Below are 25,370 nucleotides of genomic sequence, written 5' to 3'. Positions count from 1 at the left end.
GCTCTCAAGGCCTAAGTTGGGTTCTTGGAAAGAGCTCAAGAGCACCCCTGGTGCCAAGTACTGAGCTAGGTGCTTTACATAGTGTGTGGCAGAATAACCCGGTGATCCCTGCCCTTGATAATCCCCCATGTGAGTGTGGGTAGAAACTGTGACCAGGATAAGATATCATCACCATGATTATGTTTCATGATACATCCAAGGTGATCATCCAGACAGACCTAATCTGACCACACAGCCCTCTATGAGCAAGCATGTTGTCGGACTAGAGAGCAGATGGAAGCCAGGGAGATTCAAAGGATGAGAAGAGTTTGATATGTATGGTGTCCTTGAAGATGGACGGGACCATGTACAAGAGCCAGCGAACCACTTCCAGGAGCTGAGATTGACTCCTGGCCAACATCCCACAGGGAACAGGGACCTCAGTCTTGTAACCACAAGGAACCAAATCCTGCCACAACCTGAATGCTCTTGGAAGCAGATTCTTCTCCAGAGCCTGCAGATAGGAGTCAGGCCTGGCCAAATTTGTGTGAGAACCTAAGCGGAAAATGCAGCTGAAGCTGCCCAGGTTTCTAGAGACCCACAGAACTGTGAGCAAATAAAAGGCTGTTGTTTTAAAGTCATTGAGTTGGTTGTGCAGCAACTAATGTCCATGCTGTCTTACATAATCCTCACAACCATCCAAAATGGGGGGTGCCCATTGTACAGATGAGGAAATAGAGCCATGAAATAGAGGGTTTCACTCTGCACCACCTAGAAGGATGGCGTCACCCTTGAGATGGAAATGCTGGGCTCGTTCTTTCCCAGGGCATCTCAGCAGGCTGCTTCCTCAAGATGGGTGGGGACTGCTGAGCAGGTGAGCCTAGGGGCCTGGCTGAGTGGGTGGGGAGCCTCAGGTCCTAGGTCAGGCCAGGGAGCACAGTGTGGTGTTCCCACTGTGCTTCTCTCTGTCCTGGGGCCCTGAGTGTCTGAGCTTGTGGGTGTGAGTGTGAGGACTGTACTCACTGGAGGTGCATATGTGGGAGAGTGTGCGAGTGTGAGCCTGCTGCAGTGTGTCTCCTATGAGTCTGAGGGTGTCTGAGCATCAGAATGTATCTGTCATGGAGTGACTGAGTCTGTGTGGTTGTCTCCATGTGTATGCACATGCCCACTGATGGGTGTCTGTCCAAATGTTTGGCAATGATGAGGTGGTCAAAGCAGGGGGGACAATGAGTGTGTGCATGTGAGTTTGGAGCTGTGTGTCCATCCAAGTGTATATGTCTGTATGCTGGAATTCTCTGTGAGGCAGCGTGGGCGCATGGGATGTGTGTGCTTGGCCGACCTTCCACAGTTTTTGTGGGATCTGAGGATCTCCCTTGGGTGGGATGCCTGTGGCTCCAAGTGTGTCTGCAGGTTCCCATGTGCCTATCTGAGGGTGTCCTTTGCTGTTTCTGCCCATGTGGTCCTCATGTGCCAGTCTGAGGGTGTCCTTTGCTGTATCTGTGTGAGTCTTGTCTGTGTCCATGGATTTGTCTGTCTAGATGTCTATGAATGAGTCTGGGTGTGTCTGTCCAGCCGTCTGCGTCTCATGGCATCTGTGCTGCCTTCTTGCAGAGGGAATGTCATTGTGAGTGTGCTAGTGATTCGAGGGTCTCTGGGCGAAAGCACGAGTGACAGGGGTCTGCGCTGGTCTCCGAGAGTGGCCCTTTCCAGAGAGTGTCTGTCCCTGGCTGAGGCCTGTCTGGGTCGGTGAGTGTAAGCCTGCATCTGGGCGGCTCTGAGGACTGAGAGTGGGGGTTGGGCGGGCGGGCGGGGGGTTCGCCGTAGGACCCGGCGCAGCCAGTCTTACCGCGCGCCTGGCTCCCGGCGCGCACACCTGCGCGGACCCTGGCGGCGAGAGCGGGGCGCAGCCCGCACCCTCCGGCTCCCACGCCCCGCAGGCAGCGCCCCCTCCCCCGGGCGGCGCCGATTGGCTGCGGCGCGCCGCTCGGAGCCCGCCCCGCGCGGCCGGCGGGGGACGCCGGGGGCCAGAGCGCGCTGCGCCGCCGCCGCCGCCGCCACCGCTGCCACCGCTGCTGCCAGGAGCACAGCGCGCCTCCGTCTCCGTGCGCCGCCAGCGCCCGGCCCTCCTGTCGCCCGCCGCGCCCGCCAGCCCCGCCGCGGAGCCCCGGGCCGGCCCCGGGCCGCTGCCACCACGCCGCGCGCCGTACTCCGCGTCAAGAATGGGGCGGCCAAGCTGCCCAAGCCGCCCGCCGCCGCCGCCGGCGCGGCCGAGGCGCCCGGCGCCGGCGCGGGCATGGAGCGCTCGCAGAGCCGCCTCAGCCTGTCCGCCTCCTTCGAGGCGCTCGCCATCTACTTCCCGTGCATGAACTCCTTCGACGACGAAGACGCGGGTAAGCGCGCGGCCCGCCCCCGACCCTGGGGGTGTCCCGGGGTCCAGATCCGGAGGCCCGCTCCTGGATCCGGTGCACCCTCAGAGGTGGCCTGCGTCTTCTGTCCACCCCAGCCCCTCTCGGGAAGCGTCCCCAGGGTCTCCTTCCCATTCCACGGGACCGCAGGGGCTCTAGGATGGGCCGTCTTCTAGACTTCCCCCCAGGGACCTCTAGATCGTTTGCACCCTTTTCTCGCAGGTGGGCCCTTGGGCCGCCTGGACCCAACTCTCCCTACTCACCTGCGCCTTCCGGATGCCCCCTGTCTTGTTCTTAGATCTGACCTGTCACCGTCCCTGAGTCTCTAGAATGTGCCCACTCTTCAGACCCCTTGGGGCTCCGACGCGCCCCGCGCCATTGGAGGTGGCGCACAGACCTTGCCTCTCCATCTTTGTCTTGGCTGCACCCAAAGGCTCCCAGCCCAAGACCCCGGCCTGGCGCCCAAGGCCTAGAGCGCCCCCATTTGACTCTCCTCCCCTTCCCCCACAGTCTGGGGCTCTGGACTCTAGGTTCTTATCTGACTGGGGCAGTCACCGGGAACCTACCAGGTGATGCCCTTTCCTCCTTTTTCTTCCACGTCTTCCAGGAGGAGGTGTAAGGCGGCGCCAACTCTACACTTGCGCGCGCGCTAGTGTGTGCCCCTGACCTCGCGTGCTCTTGTCCCCGGAGTGGCCCTTTGGGGTGGGCTGAACCAGGCCACCATCCTGCGGCCCGGAGGAACCTGCTGCTCCCAGGCCTGCGTGCAACCTTAGCCAGAGCCCCAGGGGCGGGAGGCTCCCGCCGGAAACAGCTTTTTGGGGCTCTGAAACCAGGCAGAGGGAACCTGAGAGCTCCAGATTTGGTTTTGGGGTGAGGAAGTGAATCCAACAACAGGTGGGGTAGCTAGAGGGCTGGGGCGAGAGTTCTCCAAGGAGTGCCAGCTTGAGAGTCAGAATCAGGTTTCAGTCTTCATTCTTATGAGCCGTGACCTTGGGTAAGACATGACCCCCCCCCACCTCCAGCTTCTGTTTTGCTCATCTGTGAAAATGAGGATGGCAATGCCTCCACACAAGGCTTTGTATGGTGTAGGGTGGGGTTAAAAGTGTTTTGTGAGCTGAAAATCTGAGAGTGTTTGAATTCAGTGAGGGGACAAAAAGGAGAGGAGAGTATGTGTTGGGGAGGAGCAAGAAGGTTTCATCTACACTTTTGAGACTCTGATGAAAATATGGATTCTCTCTCCCCAAAATACATAAGTGCTTCATCTACAGAATTTAGCCTACAGTTCTGGGGAGTTAAAGGGCCCAGGATTCCACTCTCTGCCTGCTGGGACCCTTATCTGGACAACCCTTCTCTCTAGGTTCTGCCAAGGAATGGAGTGGTGGGTGATGGGTACTCACCTGTAGGAGGCAGGTGGGGAAAAGGAGAGGTCTTCAGAATCTGTGGTCTGGTGATGAATGGGGCAGACCCCTTACAGACCTTCTTGTTGTTGACCTGAAGGTGGGAGTGGGGGTAAGATGGTTACTACAGAGCCATTTTATGGGATTGCCATTTTTACAGAGCAAATAATTGAGGCCCAGAGGCTTCAGTCTCCCCCTTGAAATAGCTGAGGGAGTCTCCCTAATGCCGTGGTCTCCACTAGTGCAAAATTGAAGGGAAGAAAGCAGGCTACCTTGGGGGGTCTGGAGGAAGTGACAATGGCAGAGAAAAAGGTAGGGCAGGAAGCCCCTAGCCCAGGTAAGCTGGCTCCCAACTCTTGCCAGGTGGCCAGGCACTTCTAAAGTTCAGCAGGTCACTTAGGTCTCAGGAGCCTGCCTGGGCAGGAGCATGGTTTTGCAGTTTTTTCCTCCTGCAAAAACTGAGGCAGCACAGTTTGTTTTTTCTCCAGAGTCATGCTCCATGTCATGGGTCAGACACCTTGGCTGAAGGTGGCTTGCCCTAGGTTTCACTTAAGTCAACAGAAAACTGCATGTAATATCAGTGATAGTTTTAAAGGTTCACCTTATATTGTTTTCAAGAAGATTTAAGTTCTTAAGTGTTGCACTTGGAAGAGATTTAGAAATCATCCTATGCAGTCCCGTCTAGACTCTCAGTGGGTAGGTGTGGGTGTGTATTTGTATACATGTGAGTGTGTATGTGTATGCATGTGTGTGTGTGTTGTGTGTTTATGTGACTGAAGCCCTGGTATGTGGTGTGTGTATGCTTCTGTGTGTTTATAACCCAAGGTCAACCAATGTAGCAGGTACAAATCCGAGACTAAAGCCAGGTTCTCAGTTCTCAGAACACCAGCAATCCTCTTTTTGAAAGAGAATGGTTTTAAAAAGCTAGATCTCACTGTGTAGAAAATGGTGCCCATGGGGCTGGGGATGTGGCTCAAGTGGTAGCGCGCTCGCCTGGCATGTGTGCAGCCTGGGTTCGATCCTCAGCACCACATACAAATAAAGATGTTGTGTCCGCTAAAAACTAACTAACTAAATAAGTAAATAAATATTAAAAAAAAAAAATGGTGCCCAGGTGAGGAGGCCTCAGGGAGTAGCTGGTGGCTGAGAGTTCAGTGTGGGCATTTTGAGCTCACTGTCTGCTCATCTCTAGGGCTGCCAGGAGTCTGGGAGGGGGAGGGAGAAAGTCAACTTTCATTTCCGGAAGAATAATGAGTGTCTGGTGAAAGTCGGAAGTGGGGAATGTTGTCTTGGTGCTTAATTTTTCTTGCTCTTCCCAGTCATTAATTTCCTTCTAAAAGAAGCCTTTTGGGTGCATTCTTCAGAAAGCACTTGGCTGAACTAATTTCTAAACGCAGTTGGAAGAGTCTCTGGGCTCCTGGACAGAGCTGGCTTGGGCAGGAGGCTGTCGGGTGCAGGCTTGGCTCCACCTGTCTCTCCCCGCTCCTGTGGCCCTCTTACTGCCTGGTCTGTCCCCTGTCCCTGATGGCTCTCTTGGAAGTGTGTGTGTCTGACAGGCCTCTGGCTCATCTGGGAGGCTCCCCTTTGTTGCTGCTCCCAGCTCCCGTGGAAGGCTGCTTTCCCATCCACAGCCATCCTCAGGCTCATCTGCCTTCTTCCACTGGTTTCCTGGGGAATGGGCTAAGGAGGGAACTGTTCCCCCTCTGCTTTCCATTAGCCTTAAATGGGCAGAGCACATTCCTACTTTGGACTTGGGGGCTCTGGACACTGGGGTGGGCCAAAGACCCTACCTTCCTCTTTCCACACCTTTCTAGCCACCATCTGGCCCAGGAGGCTGGTCACTGCAGGTTCCTAGATTCCTGTTGAGGGGCATCTTCTGTGTGCTTGCTTTTCTTAGAATGTTGTTTTTGCGCTTTTCCCGAGGATGCAGGGGCTTTAGGGAGGCAGGCTCCAGGGCATTTGTGCCTGGGTTTATTGCTCAGCCTTGCTGACACTGAGTTTGTGGTTGGGGAGGTTTGGGATGGGGAGGAGTTAGACATGAGACCCCGTTTTCTCAACTGTATGAGGAAGTAAATAACAGCAGGAACCCTCACAGGGTCAGGGTTTCTCATAGCACCCCCGTAAAATTTCATATCCTATTAACACCCCCATTTTCAGATGAGAAAGCTGAGGCATAGACTTAGTAATTTGTTCAAGGTCACTCAGCCAGGAAGTGAGGGAGTTGCGATTTGAACTTGGGCACTCTGACTCAAGCATCTATGCTTTTAATTAACATACTATGCTTGCTGTTCAAAGACTCAGGACAGAACCTGGCATGAGGTAGATCGCAATGCATGTTCACTTTGATCTGTCTTAATACCAGGTGAGAGTTGTTTCTGAGCATGACTGTAAAGAAGAATTTGTGGGCTTGGGCAGGTAAAAGACTGATTCTCAAAATGTTATTATTAATAATCTTACTAGGCAAATTTTTTTTTTTTTGCCTTATGATTACTATTATGGTAAAGCTGGACCTTCCTTTGAAGCGGTTCTTTTTTTTTTTTTTTAAAAAAATGGATCCAAATATCTTTTTTTTTTTTAAAGAGAGAGTGAGAGGGGAGAGAGAGAGAGAGAGAGAGAGAGAGAGAGAGAGAGAATTTTTTTTAATATTTATTTTTTAGTTTTCGGCGGACACAACATCTTTGTTTGTATGTGGTGCTGAGGATCGAACCCGGGCCGCACGCATGCCAGGCGAGTGCGCTACCGCTTGAGCCACATCCCCAGCCCTGAAGCGGTTCTTAAGATGGAGACTTGGGGGGCTTGTGTGCCAAACAGAGGGTAGGAAGCATTCTGGCTGCCCATTTATGTGACCACTCGTTTGGACCACATCCACAGGTCTGCCCTTGCTGCTGTGTCCTGGGGCGTAGCTGGGAGCAGGGGTGGATCTCCTTTCCAGTGGATGCACTGGGAGTTATTGCACTGGGGTCTGAAATTGGCAATGGGGCTCCTGAGCCTGACCAAGTGGTTTCAGCGTCCGGTTCTCCCCCGCCCGCTCAGGAGAAGGGCGGAGAAGTTGGAGCAGCCAGCTCTGATTTGCCCAGAGGATGGATGCTTCGATCCGGTGCAGGGAGGAAGTTGCCATGGCAACACCAGCCGGCTACCAGTCCCTCTGCTAACGGTTTGGGCCACATCTCTGGGCTGGAAGCCCTTCATGGCACTGCCCTCTTCCGTTCAGACCAAATCTGATGCAGTGGTGGTGGGGGCCTGGTGGGTGGGGCCCACAAACTAGTACCACAGCCTCCCCCCTCCCCATATTTGGACAGAGGAGAAATGGAGGTGGTTGTCGAGTTACTTCTGGGTTGTGGAGGTGCTCATATCCTGCCAGCCAGATCCTGGCAGGGGGAGTCAGAATTTGATTGTCCCTGTCCCCACTCCCAGGCACCCGGAGTGAACATTCTGGACCGACCCCCCACCCCTATTCACACGGTTTGGTAGAGTTTTCTTTCCCAGACCAAGTGCTAACTTTTGTCCTTGAAATTTGACCTGAGCTTTTTCTGGGAAACAAAATGTCCTGCTGTCCCTCCCCTTCCTCTGGAGGTGGTGGAACAGAGGGAGCCCTTCAGCTTTAGAAGGGGGCTGGGCTGGGTGTGGGGGGGTGGCTTTTGTGAATAGGGCCACCTGAAGGCATAAGGTTGAGGCTTTAAAGCCTCCACTCCTACCCTTACGCTTGGGGCAGGCCACTTCTGTCCCCCACCCCTGTCCTGTCTACCCACCCCCCTCCCATTTATCACCTGGTCTATAATCGCCCCGACGTTTTGGGAGCTGTGCAGAACTCTTCTGGGTTTGGATGACTGAAGCTTGGTAGAGAATTGAGCCGATTATTTCCCTAGTTCAGGCTGAAGGGTGGGGTGATAGTGCGGACCCAAACCAATTCATTTTAATCAAATTTTCCTGAAATAAGTATCTGGGGAAAATTAGGGGCATGAGGCTTCAGCCCTCCATGTGGCCCTGATCCTTGGTCTGCAGTTTTCTCTGAGCCTTTGGGGCTCCTTCCTCAAGTCCCCCCCCCCCCTTGGGCTCTTCCCCTTCCCTGTCCTCCCAGACTCCTGGCTCCAGCTCCCTTGGTCTGCAGTTGCCAGGGGCCACCTGCCTGGGTTTGGTGGGAAGGGGAAGGAAGGCCCCTCCTCCTCGGCTCCCTCTGGGGATGAGGCTCTGCCTCCTTCTCCACCCACCCCCAGGCCCAGAGGCAGAGCCAGTTCCAACTGCAGGCTGAGTGGGGGGAGGCCAAGTGCGGAGGAGAGCCGGAATGGAAAGAAGCTGCCCTGAGCTGCCCTTCTCTCCCGTCTTGGGGCCTTTCTGCCACCCTAACAACCTTACTTCCGGTGTCTTTTAGAAACTGTTGAAAAGGTGCCGCTTCTGGAGAGGGTGCTGAGAATAGCGCACCATCTCCCCGCGTAACCCCTGCCTGCACGGGGCCCAGGTCACCCTGTCTTTCTGGAGTGGAAGGAGAACCTGGCTTGGGTTATCAACTTGCCCTGTGACCTCAAGCAAGTCTCTTAACCTTCATGAGCCTCATCTGGAAAAGGGGTTAATGCCCTTGGTCTGAGCATCTCAGGATGGTAGAAATAGAATAACTGAGGGCCTCTCAGCCATGCTCAGTGCTTTGCATGATCTCATGAATCCTGTAGCTGAGGGTAGCTGCCGCTGCAGATGTGCCCATTCTTCAGATGAGCAAAGTCAGGCAGGTGGAGCAGTGTGCATGGTTGAGGACTCCAGCCCAGCCGCGTTGGCTGGCAGCCACCTTCCGCCTGCGGGCATGAAATGAGTTCCCAGGTGGGAAAGGGCTGTGCAGTCTTCAGGGACTCTACTTGGGCTGTCACAATAACAAGGGACAAAGGCCAGGGTGCAGGGGCCTGTTCAGATTCACGCATGCCCTCCGGGGTCCACTGCCCCACTGCCGCTCTTGCCTGGCCATCGGTTCCTGGATGATCCCATCACAGTCGGCCAGCAGCTGCTGCGCCTGCCTGGCCTCCTTGAAGAATCCAGTCTGCCCTGGCCCTGGGGGCCCAGCCATCACCTGCCTCTCCAGACCGATGTAGGCCAGGGCTGGATTATATTTAACGTTGTGCTATTTCCACTTGACAGCTCCGGAGCGCTGTCCCCCCTCCCCGTCTCCTTCCTCCCCCCTCCCCTTCTGATTCACTCGGAAACTGACGAGGCTGATGTCAGCGCCTTATTCTTAGCCCCCGTAATTGTAACTGCATTTAGCAGTGCGCACTTCATTAACAGTTTCTGCGGTGGGGGAGTGAGAGGACTGTGTGGCTGGGCAGGGACACGGGTGGAGGTGGGAAGAGGGACCTGCTGCCCGGACCCTGGCCAGCTGCCTGCTTTGGATGGGCCAACTGGGTAGGTTCCAGGCCTGACTTTCCAAGACTAACAGTCCTGGAAGGACCCTTGGGGAGCATCTCGTCCATTCCCTTCACTGGGCAAAGAGGGACACCGATGCTCAAAGAGGTGTAGTGGCTAGCAAAGGTCACACGTCAAGGGTCCAGGGTCTGACCTCTGAGTCCAGGTTTTCTTGTCTGGTATTTATTCATTCAACCAATATTGAATTAGCTGCTTGGTGCTAGACAATCTGCTAGGCATTAGAGGTTTATCGGGGAACAGTGCGGACATGGTTTCTGCTCTCATGGAATTATGGGCTGAGGGAGACGGACAATAATCAGGTGATTAATCAAAAATAAATAATGTTAGATTGTGTTAAGTGGAATGAAAATAGAAAGTGACAGGATAGGAGAGAGCATGAGTGAGGTGATCAGAGAAGCCACACTTGAGTTGAAGCCTAAAGGACAGAGCCAGCAATAGGATACGAGGAGAAGAGTATTCTGGGCAGAGGGAGATGTTGTGCAAAGGCCCTGAGGTCAGTGTGAATGTGAGCTTTAGGAAACAGCAGTCTGGCATGTTACAGGAGTGGGTGAGAGGAGGAGAGGTCAGGGACATGAGCATGGTGGGCATGGGGGGTGGAGATCATCACAGCCTTATAGACCATGGTGGGGAAACTGAGGTCCAGAGAGGAGAAAGGAAAGGCCTTCAGCTAGGTCAAGTCAGAGAGAGGCAAAGAACTCCTGCCCCTGGAGTCCCTGACTCTGATGTTCCTCAGGCACAGATGGCTGTGCCTTTAAATGCACAACGTGGCTTCCTTTGAGTCCTAGCTGGAAGGCACTATGGAGTCAGGGCAGGGCCCCTTCTTCCCACCCTGCCTGCTGCCACACTCCTCTCATCTCACCTGAGCGGGACCCTGCGGGGGCAGGAAGAACTGGCTTTGGAATCCCAGAGGCCTGGATTTCCATGCTACTTCTGCCGCTTCTGGCTTGCATGGCGTTGGGCCAGTTGCTCTACCTCCCTGGGGCTCAGCTTCCTCCTCTGTAAACTGGGCCATAATAATAGTAGGTACTTCAAAGGGTGATCGGGAGGAAAAGACGGTGAAATGCACAGACGCACCCCGCCCAGAGCTGGACTTGCGGGGTTAAGCATCCTCAGTGGTGGGGACCAGCGAGGCCGTGTGCCAATGCCTGGCACGCAGGGGCACTCGGTCAGCGGTGGCCGCTGTGGTTCTCATCACTGTGGTAAGTTGAACAGGGCAGAGCCGGGCTGCTCAGTCTCCGCGAGCCCAGAATCACCAAGGGGGCTTGTTTGTACACAGACTGGGGGACCCCACCCTAGTTTCTCTTTCAGTCTGGGGTGGGCTTGTTTCTGACCAGTTCCCAGGTCATGCTACCCTGAGGCTGCTGGCCAGGGACCCACACTGACAACCACGGGTGAGACTGGCCGGAGAAAAACGAGGGTCTCTTCAGTGCCCCTCCCTGAGTCTGGGATGCTGGGCTCCAAATTCAGCCCCGGATGGCGTCTTGGTGTCCATCTGGTTCCTTTAGGGCCTCTGGTCCAGGTGAGCCTCAGCTTCTGCCTGCACAGGGCTTACCGCGAGGATCCCATGAAGCCATCTGAACAAGTGATAAGTGAGCCAACACAGCAACCGGCAGGCCACGCTGCCGGGCTCGCGCAGCCCTGGGGACGCTGGCTCCGGTCTAGCACCTTTTACCAGACAGAACAGGTCGCAGGCTGGCGTGTTGACACCAGGAGGTTCATTTCAGGACAGGTCTTTCCTGGGAAGAAGTCAGTCAAAGGAATGATGGTGGTGGAGAGTCACAGTGCTGGGAAATGCCACCAAGGCAGTTTCCCCGGTCGGCTTGTTGAGCCGTTGCTAAGAAGGGGGTGCTGGTTATTCTCCAGCAGGAGTCGGGCTTGTGGTGAGATGAACTCTCACCCGGCCTAGCACAACTCAGGGTCAGAAGACAAAGGCACACAACATAGTTTCCGGGTGGGACACGGACTAAACCCATGTTCTCCGAGAGGGGTGGCTTGGGGCAGAAAGCACAGACTCTGGAGGTGCAGAGATCCAGGTTTGTGCCTCTGCCACTTGCTGGCTGGGTGTCCTGACTACGTATGGGACTGGTGTGGGCCTCAGCCATGTCCTCTGCAAAATGCAGCAAGAGTTCCAGGCAGCTCGGGAGGATCGGAGGCAGTGCCCGAGCCGCACACAGAAGGCACTGCAGAAGTGCAGCTGCTGCCTGCCCTGTTCCCGCAGTCTTCCTGAGCCAGGGGTGCGCACACCTGGCTGGCGGAGGGTGGGAGTGCAGCCCCCTCTGGCCCTGGCCTGGTAGGTGTGTTTGCGTGTGCCTTGTGGAGCCTGCGAGGCTGCATTCAGGGTCAAGAAAGGAGAATTCTGTTCAGCTGCTGAACCTCAGAGTCTTCTCCAGCTACTTCTGGTTGTCTCTCCGACCTCAGTTTCCCTATCTGCTGAGTGAGGGTCCAGGAGTCTCCCAGAGAGGAAGGACACCGCGCAGGCCTACCTCTACTCCTCCTGTGCACGTCTCTACCCTCCTGTCACCCTGTGGGATCATTGTCATCCCCCAAGAGTCATTTCCTACCAGAGTTTCTTTCTAGATGATCTTTGGTGACTAGTCATTGAATAATTTCTAAAATAAGTATTTGGGGAATTAGTTAATATACACATACACTAGAACAGTTTGCAGGGAGGTACTGGTGCTTTACCATTGAGCTACATCCTCATCCTTTTTTATTTTTTATTTTATTTTTTGGTACCAGGGATTGAACTCAGGGGCACTCAACCATTTACCCACATCCCCAGCCCTATTTTGTGTTTTATTTAGAGACAGGGTCTCACTGAGTTGTGGAGTGCCTCACTTTTGCTGAGACTGGCTTTGAACTCACGATCCTCCCGCCTCAGCCTCCCGAGCCACTGGGTAATTTTTTATTTTTAAGACAGGGTCTCACTCAGTAGCTTAGGGCCTTGCTAAGTTGCTGAGCCTGGCCTGAAATTTGTAACCCTCCTGCCTCAGCCTCCCAAGCTGCTGGGATTACCAGAGGGATCTCCATTTGCTCAAAACCTCACAGCAGGTGGATGGCAAAGCCAGAAATAACACTAATGTTTCTAGACTCCAGGTGCTGAGTGTTCCCCAAGTGCAGGGTAACCAGTAGCCATGATGGACCCTGCTTGAGGCATCAGGGCTGTGCCCTGCATCTCCGGCACTTGGTGTCCCTGGTAGATGCCGCCTGGAGATGTCCTGGGAGTCGGTGGGAGGATATATCACTAATTGGGGTCTATAATGGAAATTAATTAGTTCCTTAGCAAATGTCTGGAGAAACATCTTTCATCTGCCTGGGCCCAATACCAAGCCTGGACCACGTGCCTCTGGAGCCCAGCCAGGCCACGGCCAAGCCACCCCCCAGCCATATGGCCTCAGGAAGCTGCCACTTCTGCCCAGCTTCTGTTGGTCATGCTGAGATGGGGCAGAGGGACCCCAAACTGGGCAGCCTGGCCCCGAGGGCAGTGGGTGGTTGCCTCCAACAAGGGGGAATTTAACATAGCTGTTCTCTGGACTTGTTCTCTGGACTCCTGACAGTCTCTTTGGACTGAAAGGGATACAGAGGACGGGGAACTTTTCCCTCCTGCTCCGCTGTCGTGGCCTGAGCCATGGGTGTTGTGCAGGCACAGTAACACGTGTCTGGGATCCCAGCAACTCAGGAGGCTAAGGCAGGAGGACTGCAAGTTTGAGACCAGCTTTAGCAACTTAGCAAGACCCTGACTTGAAATAAAATAGAAGAGCTGGGGTTGTGTTTAGGCTGTAGAGTGCTTACCTCACACACACGAGGCCCTGGGTGTGATACGGTGGAAAGGCTCTCAAGTAAGACCTGTGAGTGACAGGGACACAGGACGTGGAAGGGGAAGTAGCAGCCACACGGACATTCTGCTGCAGTCCAGCTGCAGCCTGTTCTCTGGGCCCTTCTCGGTGGGGGGGTAACTCAGTGTTGACCAGCTTCCTGTATCAGGGAGTCCCCCAGGTTGGGGACGCCTTGGGGCAAGCCACTGACAGCTAGGGTAGTCCTATAAAGTCCTATAAGGACAGGGCAGCCCTGAGCTGATGCCTGCAGGTGACTCTCAGCAGCTGTGGGATGGGATCTGGCTGGTGAACCGATGAGGTCCAGCCACTCCCTGTCTGGAAACCTCTGGTTGCCCAGTGTGGAGGGCGGCTGTGCCCAGTGTGCCGTGCTGCCCAGCCCTCATTGTAGGTCCCCCTCTCAGTCCCATGAGATGGGCGTGGTGATGGCCGGGGAGGCAGGATGAGAGAGCCAGTCTCCAGCTGTACTCCTGTCTTAGCCAGGGTCACCTAGCTAGTGAGGGCTGGGGAAGTGCCAGCCCAGGCTGGGCTCTGGACTGTAGTCCTCCCAGCATCCTGTACTCAAGTCCGCATTCTTCACGACATGGTGTGTATTTGGTGCTTCTTAGTGGGTTCTTTCCAAGTGCCCCTTTAAAGGGTGTCTGTCCTGGCCCCGTGTAGTGGCGCATGCCTGTAATCCCAGCACTCGGGAGTTTGAGGCAAGAGGATCATAAGTTCAAAATCAGCCTCAGCAGTTTAGCAAGGCCCTAAGCAACTTAGCGAGGTCCTGACTCAGGATAAAACATGGCATTTGCAGGTAAATGGACGGAGCTGGAGAATATAATGCTAAGTGAGAGTAGCCAATCCCCCAAAACCAAATGCCGAATGATTTCTCTGATTTAAGGATGTTTCGCGGGCAGGGAGATGGGAGGATTAAATGAACAGAGGGGAAGAGGGAGGGAGGAGGAAGGAAGGGCCACAGGGGTAGGAAAGACCATGGAATGCGATGGTCATCGTACGTGTGTGAAGACACGAAGGAGGTGACTCTACTTTGTGTACAACCAGAGACATGAAAAATTGTGCTCTATATGTGTAATATGAGTGTAATGCATTCTGTAGTCACATATAACAAATTAAAATAAAAAATAAAAAAATTTTAAAAATGAGATGCTATAAAATGAGAAAAAAGGGGGGCTGGGGATGTGGCTCAGTGGTTAAGCACCCCTGGGTTCAATCCCATGTGTGCACACAGACACACACACACACACACACACACACACAATAATGGTGTCTGTCCTGGCTTCTGCCTAACCCTAGCAGACCTAGAGCCCTCTGTCTGGCAGCATTTCTAGCTGTGTGATCTCATTGATCCTCAGGAACAGTGGCCGTATCTGGAGAGGTGGGCAGGAGTCCCACAGGCTGCCTGAGGCCATGTGACAGCATCAGCGTAGCTGATGTGTCATGCCACGAACTCTGCATTTGTCATAAGGAAACCTGGATCTGAGATCCCATCTCTGCCGGTTAGCTGGTTGGGTGGCCCTGGGCAAGTCATGGTCCTCCCTCTTTGAACCTTGTTTCCTCACTGGGTGAATAAGTCTGCAGTCACAAGGGGGAGCAACCTGCAGGTGTGTTAAAGAGTCTGCAAGACTGTGGCAAGGCTCCACTTAGGGGGTGGGTGGCGGAGTCCAGCCAAAGGTGGCCTCTGCCTCTGCCGAGGAGGCCGGGCCTGTGCGAGGCACAGTGACACTGGCCCTGCTGTCTGTGGTTGGGTTCCCCCAGAAGCAGATCGAGAAACAGGATTCAGGCGCAACTCTTAGCTCCAACCACTAGAAGTGCCATTTTTATAAGTCAGAACGGTTGAGTAGCAATTTTACAAGGTTTTCATAGTCCACAGAGGTGGTGGGTGAAACCCCCGAGGGGAGTGGGCACACCAGGCAGGGGACAAAGCCAGGTTACCTCTGGGCGAGGGCAGCTGGGAATGAGGCTTCTGAAGACTTCAGGAGACTGGAGAAGAGGGCTCTGCAAACTCCTGTGAAGGCCAGACAGCAGATATTTCTGTCTTTGCAGACCATACGGTCCCCGTTGCAACTGCTCAATCTCACAGTTGTAGTGAGAAAGCAGCCACAGACGGTATGTAAATGAAGGGCGAGGCCATGTCCTAATAAAACTTTATTTACAAGAGCAGCAGCAAGATGGATTCGGCACAGGGGCCGTCGGGCCATCGTTTGCAGACGCCTGGGGTAGAGCATGCACCTCGGCTGTCCCACCGGGGAATGAGGGGCAGGGGGTTTATGCGCCAGCTTCCACCTGACGGTGAGGGCTGCCAGGGTGGAAGCCCTCACCAGTCAGAGGAGGCTGGGCCAGGTGGGGGTGAGGAAGGGGATAAACAGCAAGACTCTCTCCAGCTCGGAGCGTGACCTGCTGGCCTTGGGGGAGTGTATTGGCAAGAAGGTGGCAGGGTGGACAGGGAAACCGGGGTTGCACAGGCCAGATATTCAGCTTCCTGTTTCCAGCCTTTGCAAGCACCTATTATTTCCAGGCCAAGCCCAGCTTCTCCATGGCCAGTGGTCTCGTGCGAGTTTTCCACCTCTGGCCTCCAATTGGGCCTTTCCCTCTGCTGGGACATCCTACCCCTCTTCCAGGGGTCCCAGCCACCTCTCCAGGAAGCACCCATTCTTCTCTTGGGCATTCCCGTGGTGCTTTGCTCTTCCTCTAGCACCGGCACAACGGGGCTTCTGTCAGTTTCTCTTGCCGCACCGTGAGCTGCCCCGGGTGAGAGACAGCACCATCCTGTCCTCACCCCACCTAGGGGCAGAGCTGGGTCCCTGACTCCTGCTCCCCTCCAGTGGGTGCTGATGACCAGGCTCCCCTAGTGACCTGAGGCGAGCCCCGTCTTGGCCCTCGTGGAGTTTGCAGCCTGTGGGGGAAGGTTAGACAACCTGACACCAACGACTGATGATCTCATCACTCCGGGGACAGGGGCAGGGCCAGCAGAGGTTCAGTAGGGAGACCTGACCTCTGTGTGGGGGTCTTGGCAGCAGGGCTGGGACCTGAGGTGGGGGAGGTTGTGGCTGGGGCTGTCATGCTGCCAGCACAGCCTGGGAGTCGGGGAGTGAGGCTGAAGCCGGGTTCTCCTGGATGGTGCGGCTCTCCTCCCTCCTGTCTGTCTACACCTCTAGCGCTCACAGGTGGACCTACTGACTAGGGCTGCTTCTGTGCGTAAGAATCATGGGTAACTTTTTGCTTTCTAGTTGTTTTCCACATTTTCTGCAGTGGGCCTGTCTTGGTAAGAGTGCAGGCCCGGTGAGACCACACTCCCACGACAGTTTTATAACTACATTTTTTTTTGCCGTTCACGGGTGATGCTATTTCTCTCTGTAAAGGAAGAGTAGTGGCAATTAACCCTGTTCACGTGGTTCCCATCATGTTCTGATGCTTCACCTCTCTTAACTCATTCCAGCCCCAGGACTGCCCCAGGCAGGTTCTATCACTATTCCAATTGTACAGATGGGGAAACTGAGGCACAGGGAGGCTAAGTAAGCTGCCTGAAATCACATAGTAGGGGTCAGAGCCAAGATTCCAATCTGCCTGAGTGGCTCTACAGTCTGAGCCCAACCACTGGGCCCTGCTGTCCACCTCACAGGGTAAGGATGAGGGGACATCTGGGCAGCCCTTATCCCGGTGCCTGGCACGTAGTTAGTGCTGAATAAATATTAGCTCTTGTTATTATTAGCAATTGTGCAAAGGCCCTGAGGTGGGAAAGGGACCTGCCTTTTGAGAGTCCTGGGAAAGGAGCATGTGGTTGGCGAGGTCACAGGGCTGGGTCTCACTAGGTCTTTCAAGTCAAGGATCTTGCACTTGAGCAGGAGGATCGCAGACCCTGTTGGGTTTTTACAGGGAAGAGACAGCCTCAGATTTGGGGTTTGCGAGTCTTTAAAGTCCTCCGTGGCTGCAGGGGGGAGGGAAGGCTCCGAGAAGACCAGGACGGCTCCTCTTGGGTACGGCAGCTCTTCTCAGACCTGACAGCGGCAGCCTGGGGTCCTCAGGCTTCTAGGCTGGCTGTATGGGCCAGAGCACCAGAGACAAGTCAGGAGTGTGTCACCAGGCTGGTCTGGTGACGCTGGGCGGCTGGGAAGTGCCGGCTGGAAGGCAGGAACAAATTACTCTCCTGGAGATGAGGCCGGGCCAGTTCCTGCCGCGTTACATTATTAAATTTGTAATCTTCATTCTAATACTTTCCAGCAGTGAATAAGAACCAAATTTAAAATGCTGGCTTTACATTTCTGGAATGGAGCTCTTTGTCAAGAACTCTTGAAACCCATAATTTCTCTCCAGAGGTGAATGTCTCAGTCTTTTTTTAAAAAAAGAATAAATAAATAAAATAAAAAAATAAAGGAAAACCACTCTTTAGTTAAGGGTTAGGATGGAAGGGTTTGACCCCGACTGTATGCCTCAAGCCCTGGAAAAGGCTCAGAGTGGCCCCCGCCCTGCAGATGCCTCTGGCTGCCCCGGAAACTTAAACTCCTAAGTCTGGGCCTTGCTGGGGAAGAAAGCATGGGATGCTTCATGCCCACCTCACCCTCAAGCCCTGGTACATCTGTAGAAATTGGGTCACATGCTCTGGAAGAATCGACCTGTGTTGACCTTGTGAACCTCCTCGTGACCTGGCTGGTGAATGGCAGAGCCGGCTGTTGGTGGATCCTGTGCCACCTGGCTCCTGTCTCTCCACCTGGGCAGGATGGGCCCCGATTCAGGTCACCAGCATCCGAGGGCTGCTCTCTGGCCCTCCTCCAGCCAGATCCGTCCTTGCCAGGGGGCAGTGAGGACCCTGAGCCGGGAAGGGGACTCACCTCCCTAGACTCCTGCTAGGCCGTGGTCAGGTATGGAGGCCCGGGCATTCTTTGCCCAAATGGCCCTGAGCCAGCTTCCCGCGTCTGGTCACACCCTCCTTGGGTCTAGTGGGCTCTGTCCATTGCTGGTGTCATGGTGGTGGCCTTGAGGGTGGAGGTCAGAATAGCACGTAAGTGCAGATTGGCCCCTTGCTGTGGTGTCCAGGAAGAGGGGAGGGGTGGGCTCGCCCTCCTCACACCGCGTTCCGCCACAGACTCCGATGATTCTAAATATGAGCCTGTCCTGGCCTTCAAGGTCATTATGAAGGCATGTTTCTCAGAATAGAAGGACGGAACATATTTTATTCAATAGCCCCGATTTATAACTTTTAAATATTTAGAATAAGCATGAGATCCTCATTTAGACTCTTTCCTGGGGCCCCAGCATGTGAAGGGAGGGCCTTTGCATCACCTTTGAACTGAGAGCCAGCCAGCCCAGGGATGGCCTCTCCCCTCATGGCCTACATCTTGGCCCCACATGGAGGCCTGTGGCTTAGGAGTCAACTGTGTGCAAGTCAGAGGAAGGCACCTCTTCCCCCGCCCACCCAGCACAGTGGTGGCTTGAAGAGTGGCACTGTCTGTGGGACGTTGAACTGGGACTCTCCCCCTCTCCAGGGTGGCAGTCTGGCCTGGGGATGGCTGCGTTTCTGCCTGATAGTTCACAGAACCAGCAGGAGCCCTGGTGAGACCCAGAGGGAAAGTGTGGGCTCTCTGGGCTCTCAAGCTGATGGTCAGGCATTTTTCCTGTTTAATAACCACCCTCACCACACGAGAGGCGTTGCTTGTGTTTCCTTTACGCCAAGTGCTCTGAGCTTTTCACCTGGATCGTGCTGTGGCGATGTCAGACTGAGGGGGAGACATCAGTGTACCCATTGCATAGATGAAGAATCAGGCTCCAAGAAGTCGGGTCTGCCTCTGGCCCAGGGCCGTGTATAGTATGGCACTTGAGTCCGTCAGCCCAGCCACGGCTCTGCACGGCCCTTTGTCATTTTTAGAAGCATCCCTTATGCAGTCAGCAAGCGTTTCCCACCCTCTCCAGTGTGTTGGGTACTGAGGGTGCGGGGCCACGTAGGACCAGGCCCCTCTGACCCAGGAGCAAAGACAAGTGGAGCACGTAACTGGGGGACCCATTGAGGAGGGAGCGTCAAGTACCACCAAGGTGCTTAGGTCACTGGAGGTCCTGTGAGGTCAGGGGGAGCTTATTTATGTCTCCTGCGGGCAAAGTTGGTGCATGAGGAAGTGGGCACCAGGAGGTAGTGGGCACTGGGAAGAAGTGGGCCCGGGAGGAAGTGGGGCCCGGGAAGGGCTGGGCGGGTTCCTCCCTGAGGACCAGAGTTATGTCATCATCTCAGGCCTCTGCCAAGAGGGGAGGGACTAATGTCTACCCTGCTCATGTTTTCAAAGTCGGGAAACTGAGATTCGAGGGGGGAGAGCAGGGCGGTCACACCTTTTCGGCAGGCTCCGTTGGAATGGGCCTCTGCAGCCCGTGCTCCTGCCCCTTCCCAGGGCTTTTTTCCCAGGAGGGGCAGAGTCGCCATTGAGCACTTTAACTTTTGAAAACAATGTTGTGCTTTCACCAGTTACAGGCACATGTCTGGTTCCCCCAGCTGGTATTCCCTGCTCGCGTACAGGTGTGTGCCCTGGATGCTGCACTGAGAATTCACATGTGTCACCTTTCCTGGTCCCCAGGGAAGACCTCTGGGAAAGGTCCTGCTGCTAATCCCACTGTCCAGATGAGAGAGTGAAATGACTCCGGGGCTACCCAGCCAGCGAATGGTCGGGTCTCACACCCAGGTTCTATGCGATGGGTAGCCATGGCAGAGATTTGGGAAAACCACAGAGAAAGCACCCCAAAAGAAAATGAAAACAACTCCCCTTCTGTAGTCCAGAAGTGGAATGCCGACCACTGGACCGATTCTCCTAGGAGTGCGTGGGTGCACGTGAGCCCAGGAGACATGCTTAGGCCCCGGCAGGGCCCTGCGGTGATGCTATTTTGTAAACTGACGCTACCATTTAAAAATCACCTTAAAAAGACCTTCCCAGGCTGGTCTCCACAGGGACACTCTGGCTTCTAGGATCAGGTCTGGAACTGCATGCGATTCAGCCGTGGTCCGCAGACTTGGCCAGGCAGCCCCGGGGACGACACAAGGCAGCGCATCCTCACAGCCTTGGATTGTTTTATCCCTGTTTTTCTGCCCCTGTTCTTGTAAAATAAATAGATAAATGAATGAATAAAATTTAAAACACACAGACCTCCCCAGGATTTATTCCATGCCTGGCCCTGCATCTCAATGCAGGAAGCAGAAGGCTTGTGAGCTATAAATAGCACCAGCCCCTTCTGCACGGTGGCGGAGCGATTGTAGGTTCTGTCTCCTCCCAACCTGGTGACCTGGATTACTTCCTTCCTGCGGTGGCTGCTTTCCTCGTGGCCTCCTCTGTCCATCCTTCCCGGAGCAGAGCACGTCCGTCTCTGCGAGTAGTTAGCAAGCACCTACCCTGGGCGAGGCCCCATCTCACAGCGTGCCATGGGGGGATGGACATGGGCACAGATGTCCATGGGGGAGGATCTTCCCAGGTATGGAAGTGCACAGAGGGCTCCCCAGCTCTGCAGGTCAGGGAGGACTTCTAGGGGGAGCGGAGGAAGGAGCCCAGGGAGGAGGTGGCCCAGGAGGAGTCTGGGTTCATTGTCATGCTACGCAGGGCCTGGCCAGAGCCAGCCTTTGCTGCTGTTGAGCAGGTGGCATGTTACTTGAGAGCACGTCCAGAGTTCCAGCGGTGGCTCCCGAGACTTCTGGAATCCAGGGTCTCTGCTGAGGAAGTGATGTCCCACCTGCTCTGTGCAGTATTTTCTGTCTGGAATCTGGGTCCTGAGCCCCACCCAGATCACTTCATTAAAAAATCTCCAGTGGAGGGGCTGAGGACATAGCTCAGTGGTAAAGCACCTGCCTAGCATGCATGAGGCCTTGAGTTCCGTTCTCATCGCTGCATAAGAAATAAACAATAACAATAAAAATTATACACACACACACACACACACACACACACAGAACAATCTCTAGGGGAGCCTGGAAATCTGTTTCTTCACATGCCCCCAGCTGGGATTCAGGGTGCCTATCCAGTCTCCATCTGGGGACCACACCTCCGTCTCCATTCCCATCTCCCTTGAACAGAGGAGGGGGCTCATCCTCCTTCCTTCACCAGGCAGCAGGCTGCAGACAGTCCCTTCCCCAGAGTCACTGTCAGTGTTAGTCCTGACAGAGTGAGGATGTCAATAACCAATACTTGTACTCCTCCCTGTTGCCCATAGAGTATTTAATCCGGGAGGCAGAAGGTACACATTTTAAATTCAGACGGAACCTGGGCTTAAGCCTCCCGCCCTCTCTTTATCCTCCTCTATCTGTTCTTAAGTGGCCTAACCTCTGTGCGTCTTGTGTCCCCAGGTGGTCGATGGAGATGGTGATGGTTCTCACCTTTCAGGTTGTTGGAGGGATTAAGTGATGTGGGAGATGTTCCCAGTGCAGTAATTTATGGTTGTGAACCCTGTCGCTCTTCTGTGGGGCGTCTGCCTGGTAAATTCAACATTCAGGAGGTTTTTATTGAGTATTAATACACTCCCAGCCCCACTCCAGATGGTGGGCCTATAGGGAAAAGTTCTCACTCAGCGACAGTTTTTAGGAGCCTTTGATTTTTACAATGCAGATGGGGCAGATAGCGAGCTTTTACTGGTAAGAAGATAAAGGTCAAAAAATTGGCAAGATGGGAAGGTGTTTAGTCCACTCCCCACCTTCAGCAGATTTTTGCAAGAGTGAATATGAAAAGGGAGGAAGGGGGGAAGGCAGGAAGGGGGGAAGGCAGGAAGGGGGGACACTCTGCCACCATGGTTCCCTCTGGGCCAGGCAGTTTAGGGACAACATTGTGGAGACACCAGAGAAAGGCGTCACCAAGGAGCACAGGTGACCTGGCTCTTCAGCCAGCTCTCCAGGGCTGGGTTGCAGACCCCGTGCAGCCTGACCTTCCCCTCTGCCCCCTCAGCTGCAGATGCAGCCAACACCTGGTCCACTGTCCACATCCCCACGCCACCTGAAGTCACGGCCCGTGCCCAAGTCGAGGCCCTGCTGGAATTGTGGGGCCCAAGGCTGGCCCTGGGTGCCTGTCAGTGCCCCCAGCATGTGGCCTTCTTTCTAGCTAAGGAAACGGGGAGTTTTGCCCACGGTGTTCTTTCTCTCAGGGGAACAGGCTGTGTGGCCTTCTCTCCTGCCCCTGGATGAAAGAACTTGTCCCTGATAAAGCAGCCTCCGTCATCAGCAAGGAAGTGAGGAAACTGTCATAGCTAGAGTCCCTGTAGTCACACAGAGGGGTGTGTGTTGCTGGAGAGGTGGGTCTCAGGCTGGTGGTTCCCGACCTTCTCTCCCGGTCGGGTACATAGACTTACGTCTTGTACAGGAGAGAAGGTCGGGTACCACTGGGGCCCTTCTCCGAGCTCTCCCTGGCATGACCTCGGCTTCCTGTTCCGTCTCCTCTTTGTGCTGCACTTCATCTATCAGCTGGAATCTAATTCCAGTGGCCCCCAGTGGAAAAACCCAAGGTTGGGAGTCACGAGACCACGGTGTAGGCCAGCGCTCTCCATCAGAGATGTCTGTGGTGACGGGGGCGTTCTGTGTTTGTGGTCCCAACAGTGGCCACGCCGTTCAGCACTTGAAGTGTTGCTAGTGCAGTAGCGCCTTATTCTGGAAAAGTTTGATGAGCATCAGTGGCCACATGTGGCCAACGGCCATATTGGGCGATGTAGCTGTAGGCCCAGCTCTGCAGACACCGAGCTGTGACACCTGAGGCTGGTGTCTTCTCTCCCTGGGCAGGTGAAGGGTGCCAGTAAGAGAAACCAGAAGAGAGCCATCGAGGACAGAGACTGGGTCTGGGGTCGATTTCTGCTCTGCCAAATCCCACGGTCAAGCCACTCAACGTTTCTCTGCCTCAGGCTCCTTATTTATAAAGGGGACATAGTAGTAGTCATCAGTGATGTTTAAGTGAAGTCCATTTCTGGAACTAGTTTTCACTGGTATTGTGGATGCCCATGTTCACCTCTTTGGAAAACTCTGACAATGTTTCTGCTGCAAATGATGATAAAATGCTTATTTTCAGGGCTGGAGTTCACCACTTTGAACTTCATATAACCATGTCAAAGTTGTTCCACTGAACACCTGTCCTTTTCCACCCCTGGGGAAAGCCAGCTCTCAACAAATTTTCAGGGGAATCCAAAAGTTTAAGAGCTCTGGAACTGGAAGTCACCGCGCATGTGGAGGGACTGGGTGAGCTCAGGGAGACAGTGGACTCCGAGCCCGACTGCCAGGGTCCCAGCCCAGCCACCACCCGGCTGCGTGAACCTGGTGGACCTGCAGCCTTCCTATCTGTGAGATGGGGACAATGAGAGACCGATTGCCTGAGTCGTGGGATTAAGTAAATGATGCACGTTACTCACGTGGCGAGGCGCTGTGGCGCTTCTGTCAGCGTGGCCACATCATTATCAGCGCCGCCCTCCTCCTCGCCCTGGTTCCGTCCACTGTGTGGAAGGCCTGTGCTGGGGGTGAGTGTCTCCCAGGTCCCCTCCCCTGCCTGCCCTCCAGCCTCCCCTCCTAGGCCCCCTGTTCTGCTCAGCCACTCGCCTCCCTGTTGCTCATAGAACTTACCAGACATAGTGGGCGGGGCCTTTGCCTTCCTTGCCCTGTGTTGGCATCGCCCCCTTCCGCCCCCACTATGGGCTCCTTCCTGGGCTCACTGTGGCGAGGTCTCCCTGGCCGCTCTGTCCCCTGCTTTCTGACCCCTGCGTTTCGTGTGTCCTGGTCATATTTGGTGTTGGCCTGCCTCTCCTAGAGGAGCCTCAGGGGCAGTGTGGTCCCCTGGGCGAGTTCCTGGCCTAGAACATCAGGCTTGATGTCATAGGAAGTGCCCAGTGAGGGAGGGAGCAGCGCCCAGCCCACCTGAGGAAGGCCCCGGGGGGCTCTCAGACCCCCAGATGTCCGCTTGCTCGTGCTTTCCATAGGCAAACATTTCCCACGCCCCCTCTGTGCCGGGAAGGTTCGTAGGTCCTAGGGATAGACAGTGAACACCTGTGTCCCCGTCCTTGCTCGTGGGCAAGGGGGACCATGGCCTAGTTCCCTTCTAAGCACTGTGCTGCCGTCCAGTCTGCTGCCTGCCATCCCAGACAGGAAGCTCAGTGGACAGGGCCTCACCTGTGTGCCCTGTGCTGTGTCCTGTGCCCCGGGACGATGGCCAGCACATACACGTGGCCCCTGAGCTTGAAGGAGCATACACAGCAGGCAGTGGGTGGACCAGCAGGAGAGTCTGGAGGTACCAAGGAGGGTGGCTGGTCCTTCGGGGAAGCATGGGACAGAGCCGTGGGGAGTCACACCAGAGGAGAGGACCCTTCTGCCCCTGGCCTCTCACCTGGCCAACCTCGAGCAGCTTAGGAAGGACGGGAGGCTGGTCGCTTCCCCTCCCTTGGGAGGCTCGGTGGCCCTTCTCTGCTTCAGCTTCTGCCTGAGCTTCTGTCCTTGAAGTTAAAAATAGCCAAGGATGGGAGTGCAAGGACACCCTGTCCTCTGCCACCAAGCAAGGATCCTGCCACCTCTCCTCCAAGGGGCTGCAGGGCCTGAGTTTGAGAATGCAGCGGCTTAAAGAATCCGCCCTTCCCGCCCCCTGAGACAAGCATCACCCTCTTTCCTCTGTCTGGCCTGACTCTAAAGGAGCTGGAGATGTCACAGCTGGAAGGCTTTCTGGGGTAGGCAGACATCTGGCAGGAAGCCCCATCCTTCTCCAGGCCTGGGACCTTGGCAGGCATCACCAATCAATCAAGGCACCCTGTCCCAGGACCGTGGCAGGCGTCACCAATCAATCATGACACCCTTTTCTGCCAAGTCGACACAGTCTAAGAATTCTTAACACAGGATATTTCAGGCAACAGCTACCAGAGTTGGCAAAAAAAGAGAGAAAAGCTATTTATCTTCTCCAATCTAGACCATTCCCTTCATGGTGGGGAAACTAGAGCTCAGCGTCTTATGTCATAGTGGAAGTCAGTAATGGAGCTGGGACCAGACCCAGGGGTTCCGAGTTCCCGTGCGGCCCCCTCCCCTCGTTGCACCCTCTTTTCCACCAGAACTGAGGCTCAGGGTGTGGAAGAGTGGCTTTCAACTCATGGACCGCAAACCCCGGGTTTTCTGCGACATATTGTGTGTCTGTGCCGCAGGTTCTTTTCTAAGGAGAGGAATAGCTTCAGTAGCTCTCTAGAGGCTCCCTGCATGGCCAAGGAAGCTGAAGAAATCAGCAAAGAGAGTGAGCCTTCTACTCAGGACGGGGGCCACAGACCGCAGCCTTGGCCTCACCTACCTGCTGTTGGAAAGGCAGCCGCTCAGGCCCCACCCAGACCTGGAGAATCAGAATCTGCATTTCAGCAAGATTCCTGGGGGCTGCATTTGAGAGTCACAGGGCTGG

General features: G+C 55.0%; 1 protein-coding gene across 1 annotated transcript in view; it reads left to right on the top strand.

Annotated features, from left to right (window-relative positions):
• The first annotated feature begins 2,175 nt into the window (after positions 1-2,175).
• The window catches only part of RIMS4 (regulating synaptic membrane exocytosis 4), a 54,783-nt gene continuing 31,588 nt past the window's right edge, over positions 2,176-25,370 (top strand). Inside the window, exon 1 of the mRNA XM_081292261.1 lies at positions 2,176-2,369. Coding sequence (XP_081148387.1) covers positions 2,273-2,369 — 97 coding nt within the window. The 5' untranslated portion in view covers positions 2,176-2,272. The remainder of the gene's footprint in view (positions 2,370-25,370) is intronic.

The sequence above is a fragment of the Spermophilus citellus genome, assembly GCF_964194105.1.
Source record: "Spermophilus citellus genome assembly, chromosome: 4".
Taxonomy (NCBI): domain Eukaryota; kingdom Metazoa; phylum Chordata; class Mammalia; order Rodentia; family Sciuridae; genus Spermophilus; species Spermophilus citellus.
The sequence above is the reverse complement of the archived record's forward strand: the minus strand, read 5'-3'. Positions and strand labels throughout refer to the sequence as shown.